The 7,893-nt window shown below is 37.4% G+C and overlaps 1 protein-coding gene across 1 annotated transcript in view; it reads right to left on the minus strand.

The window, feature by feature from the left end:
* Positions 1 to 3,209: 3,209 nt before the first annotated feature.
* scamp5b (secretory carrier membrane protein 5b) overlaps positions 3,210 to 7,893 on the minus strand; it is a 6,046-nt gene continuing 1,362 nt past the window's right edge. The window contains exons 3-7 of the mRNA XM_027177965.2: positions 7,738 to 7,857; positions 7,281 to 7,437; positions 6,420 to 6,521; positions 5,714 to 5,831; positions 3,210 to 4,341 (exon numbers count right to left, since the gene is read on the minus strand). Coding sequence (XP_027033766.1) covers positions 4,141 to 4,341; positions 5,714 to 5,831; positions 6,420 to 6,521; positions 7,281 to 7,437; positions 7,738 to 7,857 — 698 coding nt within the window. The 3' untranslated portion in view covers positions 3,210 to 4,140. The remainder of the gene's footprint in view (positions 4,342 to 5,713; positions 5,832 to 6,419; positions 6,522 to 7,280; positions 7,438 to 7,737; positions 7,858 to 7,893) is intronic.

Raw genomic sequence — 7,893 nt, forward strand, 5'->3', positions numbered from 1 at the left:
AGTAATATGTCTAACAACATCAGGATGAGCTAACTGTACACTCACTACAGACACTCACACTGGTTCCAATCTCTGTTTCTTCCATCAAATATTTTTTATGTTTATATCAGTGAGGGGAACTGAACAAAAGCCAGGCCACACATGCAACAGGTCTGATCCAAATAATCCTTTGAGGCAGTTGTTGGATTCGTCACTTATCTGTTATGTATCTAATTTACATTGAGTTGAGAAGTTTCACATCGATATGTGTTACTTCTGAAGTACGTACATGTGTCAGTTTGTCACTTTCTAATGTAAAGGTAAGGTAACTGCTGCTTTTACTGATTTTCTGACAGAAATGTACTGTAGTTTCAGCTACAGTGAACTCATGACATCACTATTTCCATAAATCTTAACTTAATCCCATAAATGTTAGTTTTTTTAGTTTTGTTTTGTTTTGTTTAGTTGTCCACAGACATAAAGCAGCATCTTATACCTACATGTTTTATGCATGTTGTCATTTCTGTTCTTGTCATGTCTCCACTCTTCTGTCGATGGTTTCTTACCAGATGCTGGTCACCTGTTCTGTGTTTAAATATGAATAGTCTGTTTATTTATACCCTGTTTTGTCAAAGTATCATTGTGAAGTCTTGTCGGCTGTAATCGGGAGGGTCGGCACATGGAAAACATCTAACTTAATGAAATAACTGCTGTTAAACATTTAGTTAGCTTACATGTAGCTTTTGTATGGATAATGTAAATACGCCACGACGGTGGAAACGAGACCGAATAAATTGCCAGGAGAGACAGAATTTTTTTTTAAAGCACACACTAATTAGTCTTGTTTGCGAGAAAAGAAAACTTAGGTTGTGTTGCAACTACACACGTGGACAAAATTGTTGGTACCCTTCAGTCAATGAAAGAAAAACTCACAATGGTCACAGAAAAAACTTTAATCTGACAAAAGTAATAATAAATAAAAAAAGTCTATGAATGTTCTCACTCACTCATTTTCTACCGCTTTATCAGAACTTCTCAGGTCACGGGGAGCCTGTGCCTATCTCAGGCGTCATCGGGCAGGATACACACTGGACAGAGTGCCAACCCATCGCAGGACACACACACACACACACACACACACACACACACGACAATTTTCCAGAGATGCCAATCAACCTACTATGCATGTCTTTGGACCGGGGGAGGAAACCGGTGTACCCGGCATGGGGAGAACATGCAAACTCCACACACACAAGGTGGCGGCGGGAATCGAACCCCGACACTGGAGGTGTGAGGCGAATGTGCTACCCACTAAGCCACCGTGCCCCCCTCTCTATGAATGTTAACCAATGAAATTCTGACATTGCTTTTCAACCATGCTTCAACGGAATTATTTAAAAAAAAAATAAACTCATGGAACAGGCCTAGACAAAAATGATGGTACCCCTAAATTAATATTTTGTTGCACAACCGTTTGAGGCGATCACTGCAATCAGACGATTCCTGTAACTGTCAATGAGACTTCTGCACCTCTCAGCAGGTATGTTGGCCCTCTCCTCATGAGCAAACTGCTCCAGTTGTTTCTGGTTTGAAGGGTGTCTTTTCCAGACGGCATATTTCAGCTCCTTCCAAAGTTGCTCTCACACTACACTACAGCACTGACCCAAATACCACCACTGAGAAATGAGATCACGCCTTAATGACCGTTACTTTAGCAAAACTTGATGCCACCACTAAAAATACCTCTCAAGCACAAAAAAACCTCACAATTAGACGTTTCTTCTGTCCTCCTACATGGTGAGATTTGATTCCAGAAAAGTTATCATGCCATAAGTTTCAGTAACGACCCAAAAAAGTTCACTCTGGTGGTGATTTCTCTTTGATTCAATGTTATATTTGCATGTCAGGTTGTTAAAGGGGGTCAGGACTTTAGTTGCTTTATGAGCTCCAAGCAGGAAAAATGCATCGCTAATAAGGAAAGTAATAAAGTTATAAAGAAAGTGAGGTAAATAAATCTGTTTAAAGAGCTTTCCAATCTAATCCGGACTCCGAAAGTCAGCTCTCCGAGGACATCCAAGGGGAAAGCACACATGGTTAGATTTGTGTTTTTACTAAGAGTGAATTTATTGCTGAGAGAAGCTGATGGAGGACACGCTGGTGTTATGGCTGCTGTGCCAACCGGAAAGTGGTTGCCTGCTCTCTTTCAGAGACGCATCTGGGAAATCAGGGATTTGCAAAGGACATAAAAAATCTCTAGCCCTCTGTGGTTTAAAGAAATGAAGAAACTGTACAATTTGCTTTTTGGAATAAGACTGCCCCCTTTTGGTGCAGTTTCATCAAAGGTAGACATTGTATGATTTCATATTATTATTATTATTATTATTATTATTATTATTATTATTATTATTATTATTATTATTATTATTATTATTATTAATAATTTTTTTCTTTTTTCCTTTTTTTTTTCATTTTTTTCACTTTTTTTTTACAAGCAACAACAATAGTAGACACTTTTATTATTTTACATTTTGTGATAGAATGTTTATGCAATCTTGTCAATTAAATTAGCAGATTGTGTTTTGTTTTTTCAAGCATTTTTCTATTATTGATTAAAATTAGAGAGACAAATTATCCTACACATTGTCGCTCGGAGCCTGGAGGTACAATAAGTGGAAACACCCTAGATGGGATGCCAACCCATTAAACGGTACAATCACCTACACATTTACTCACCGTTATTTTTTGATCATTTAGGGATGGTAATTTTACAGGAGCATTACTTACACAAAGTGGAGTTTAACCTAAAATAGAGGTTGTAGGTACAAGAGACCCATTCACATACTATGGACAATTTAGAGATGGCAATCAACACATGCATCTAGAGTGAGGGAGGAAATCGAGTCCCTGGAGGAAAGAACATGCAAAAATTCTAGCACACATGGCAGAGGCCTCCATGAACCTAGTTCCAAGCAAGAAAGCAAGAAAGAAAGCAAGAAAGAAAGCAAGCAAGCAAGCAAGCAAGCAAGCAAGCAAGCAAGAAAGAAAGAAAGAAAGAAAGAAAGAAAGAAAAAAAAAGAAATTATTGGAATCAAATTGGATTTGTCATAATAAAAAAAAATATTTGAAGTAACATTGTCTATTCAAATGATCTATTTCAACTAGAATTCTTTTAAGCATTATTTTACTCTTATTCTACTCTTTCCTGTCACAAAAATAAAAACAAACAAACAAACAAAAAAAAACCAACATCAATAAATTTTAACAGACTTTTAATTACAGAGTCAAAGTCAGACTCAACTTTATCGTCAATGCTGCTACTGTATATCAACAGGACATGCAGAGGATCGAAATTTCTGTCAGTCCTACGTTGGTCCTACTTTACAATGTATTAAAGTGATATGATAGCAGAATATTGTAAATTGTTTAAAATAAGGATAATCAAAATTAAGATTTTAATTAATCCAATATCAGATACTTCATATTCAAGGAATAACTGAAATGGGTGAATTGAAGGGATGATATTCTGAGCACAAAACACAAACGCTAGCACGGATTGGATTACACTGACATTCAAACTGGATGATAAGTATTAAACAACAAAATGCTAAATATTTAATGAGTTACCATTGGTATAGTTATCGTAGTTATCGACAAAATCTGAAAAGCCTAAAACTAGTAAGTGAATGCAGTTAATACTAAAGTTACTCCTCTCATAGTATCTCAGTGAAACATTTAGTGTAATTAGTAATTTAGGACCTTAATTATATGAAATATTATGTTTTCAAATATTCAGTAGTCAAATGAAGTTAGTCTTAAAGTGACATCACAACAGACAATTGTGTATATTTTTTTCCCCTCGGTGACTCTTAAGACTTAATAAAAACCAGCTTACAACATACAAAGAACTCTAAGAAAGAGACTATTACAAATCTGTCTGCTTTCCCATCCAAATACAAAGGAGCTAAAGAACCACACAGTTACAAGCCATCACAGTTTTTCCTACTAAAGAGAACCAGAAATCAGACTTGCATTCCCAACTGAATACACCCATCTACATTTTGTTCCAGAAGAGCTCTGCCCAAAGCTGTCGTGATCTATCTGTAATGCGACGGCCAACATTCCTGGCCTGCTTTTTGGCAAGTCTCTGCACTGGCGTTTGCTTTATATTTCATTCTGTATTAACGTCTGATTGCTGTAGTTGGGTGTGCTGGATGGATCCTGAGGCTGCATGGCTCCATGAGTGGCTCCTAATGCAGCTTGCTGGGCGGCCTCCTGAACGTGTGGGTTTTTCCATGCTCCTGTAGCCCACTCTTCCTGAGCCTTACTCATGCTGCCTCCACTGCCCCGGTACAGGTTATGAACCTGGATCGAACAAACAAAGAACGTCATGAGAATCTGTTCAGTATCTAACAATGGGTGATCTACTGACATGTTTATAGCAATACAACTGAAAAAAGATTCTAAAGCGTCTAATATTTGACACAAAACAATACGATATGATATTTTACACGATACTTGAGTCAGCACCATTGATCACACCACGATGTGGTTACCATTACAAGGTACAAAGTGTTTTATTTCTTGTATAATACAACGGTTTGTATTTTTAAATACTGTTAATTAAAGGTGGGGTGTACGTTGTTTGAGAAATGCTTCAGAAAACCGAGTCGGGCCGACAAACAAAACAAACGTGTAGCCAATGAGTAGAAAGGGGCGTGTCTTGTCAATGTGAGGCGGAGGGAGTGTTCAGCGCGCATGTCTGATATTAGCCGAAAGCGAATGAAACATTGACATGGCGATAAAAACGAATGTTAATATAGCATCAGCTTTCCAGCGTTGGAGAGAACTGAAGGAGTGGGAAGACTGGCGATGGGACGCCGAGGTTGCTTTTTTCCTTCTCAATAGGTGAGTAACGTTGGTTTTGCTTTGTTACACAGAACTAATATATGCCTTTGTCCTTTACATGATTATGCTTGTGTTTCATTTTTGCTTGTTTGTTTATCTGCAATCGTATTGTTTTTCACTTCAGCTATGATAAAGACACATTTCTTTCCATTAGTTGTTTGGGTTACATACTGTATGTATATGTGGGCGGAGCTATAAATACAGGGGTGGGACCCATTTCGGTTAGCGGCGTGTTTATTTTGGTGATTTCAAATGTCAACATTGGCTTTCAAACAACGTGCACCCCACCTTTAATGTTGAAGTTTTTTAGAATAAAATACCGCATTACATGTTTTTTCTAGCTGAACAAATTCATTAACCGATTAGGTTATATTAGCTATGAATAGTCATTCCCTCAATAACCTGCCTGTTGTCTTTTTCTCTTGAAGATCATAAAACAACAAAAAAAAAAAGGGAAAGAAAAAAAAAGCTTGTCATGCTATACGAACACCCTAAACTAAACTTTCTGGTCATTTGTTACACTGAACTCCTTACTTCCCATAATTCAGGCTGTTTGAGCACAGAGCAAAAATAAACAAAGTATTACTCTATATCACATCTGAATTATCAGATAATTCATTAGAATTTCTCTTTAATTCTGGTCTTAAAGAACTATCAAATATAAAAGTGCTGATATTCAGTTTAACAGCACTTTTGCAATATTGCTTAGTAGCAACAGGGAAATTAATTGGGAAGAGAAATGAAGTGTGGAAAAAAAAAAGGCTTGAAATTGCAGAGTTGTAAACTAAGAATTGTATTTATTTAATTGTTTTGTACTGATCTACGTTACCGTAGTGAGAGCGATGAAGGACAAAATCGCTACAGCCGTAAACATGATGGTAGGAATGAGCATAATGATGGAGGCGAAGATGCTTGTGCCAAAGAAGACAATAGTGCCTAACCAGCCACTTGGAAAACAAAGAGCAGAGCATTATTTATTATTTATATATTTATTTGTTTTTATTCAGTATGTGAATAATAGTCATTCAGATATATTTCTGTATATTTATTCATATAAATGAGAAAATGATGCACATCTGTATGCAGGCATTAGATACAATAACAGACTTAAGTGCTATTCTTGAAGTTACATACACAGTAAGTAAAACATAGCTACCAGGCACAATTACACACAACCTCACACTCCCTCTCAAATGCTAAATACAATTTTGAGATGCCAATCAGGCAACTGCACATATCTTTGGACTGGATGAGGAAACCAGAGTACCCAAAGAAAACCCCACAAAGCTAACGTGAGAATCAGGCCTCAATGCCAGAGGAGTGAAGCAAACCTTCTAAACACTAAGCCATCATGCCACCATTACTGCTATGTACAATTTGTTAAACAAAAAAAATAAATAAATGGAAAGGGACCATTATAGAATCTACTGTCATTCAGATTGGTGGTCTATACTCACAACATAGACACAGACACAAAAACACTTTCAGTGATTAAAAATGTGCTGTATAAACAAACCAAACGATCTGTCACTTACCAGACCCCCCATCCTGGAATACCGATGGCTTGGATGATGCTGATCGCAACCTGAGCCATGAAGATGAAGAAGAAAGCCATGAAGTTGAAGGAGCTGTCTGTCCTGTAACAGATGGACAGTAGGAGAGGACAACAGATAGATAGAGAATACTGAATTCTGTCTCAAACTGTCAAACCTACCTTATTTATGACTTATTTGCTGTCCTATAAATAAAAAATAGTGCTTAAAAGTGTCAGGAGGTGGATATCGGATGAGCTCAGATGACAACGGTGTCAACCGGCTTAACTCATCTATTGCACTAAAATAAAGTGAAGTTTATAATAAGTAAAAAATCTTTTTAAAAAATCATGTATAATATCAGCTAGTTATTAATTATGGCACTCAGCTTATTTGGAAACAAGTTATCGTTACATATTATTAGCTTTTATCTTCAATTATAATACATAGAGACCTAGATATATGACAAAAGGTTCACTAATGAACCCTAACAGGGACTAAAAGATTGAAAGAAGGTGACATGCATGCCTTAAAATATCCACACAAAAAAAAATCATATTTAATAAACTTATTTTAATCCTCTAGACAATTTTGTCCTCCCTATATATACCTGTTGTCTCCTGCTTGTTAACCACAAGACAACTGGTATATATAGTGAGGACAATCAGAGAGACACAAGGAACAGGTGTGAGCCAGAAATGGATTCAGGATGGGTGGGGCAAACACATGTGAGCATATAACAAAAACAAAGACTCATTGCACAAGACATAAATAAAGGTAATTAGGTTAAAATAATAGTTTAAGGCTAGGAAAAATGTGCCATGCAGTACAGAGCTGTTCAACTACAGGACTAATGAGATTTACTTGAAGGCCTTGTAGACAGGTCTGAACCAACACACGTAGGAACATGGAGTGAAGAGGATCAACCACATGATGGACATGCCAAAGTTTGTCACTCCTCCTCCAGCAAACATCCAAGCCATACAGCCTATAAAATTCACCACCAGAGTGGCACTGTACACTGAGGAGCAACACATTCAGGTTAGTCTGAAACAGATCCACATGTCATCATATACCTCAGAGAGAAGATGTAGATTTTGTGTTTTGAAATATTTGGTTCGGTGAAGTAAAATGGGGGAGGGAGGGAAGGAAGGAAGGAAGGAAGGAAGGAAGGAAGGAAGGAAGGAAGGAAGGAAGGAAGGAAGGAAGGAAGGGAAGGAGGAAGGAAGGAAGGAAGGAAGGAAGGAAGGAAGGAAGGAAGGAACGGACGAAGAACATTGGGACCAGCAGACACAGAGGCTCCCTTCAATCAAATACCCACACATCCAGAGGTAGTAAAGTTTCTTGCACATGCTCCGGTGCTGCTCTGGGATTTCCTCAAAGTCCTGGTAGAAACATGGCTTCAGAGGAATAAATGGCGGCAGAGGAGGGAAATTATTCTCTATTGGACAGAAAAAATAAAATAAAATAAAATAAA

Source organism: Tachysurus fulvidraco, chromosome 13 (genome assembly GCF_022655615.1).
Source record: "Tachysurus fulvidraco isolate hzauxx_2018 chromosome 13, HZAU_PFXX_2.0, whole genome shotgun sequence".
Classification (NCBI taxonomy): domain Eukaryota; kingdom Metazoa; phylum Chordata; class Actinopteri; order Siluriformes; family Bagridae; genus Tachysurus; species Tachysurus fulvidraco.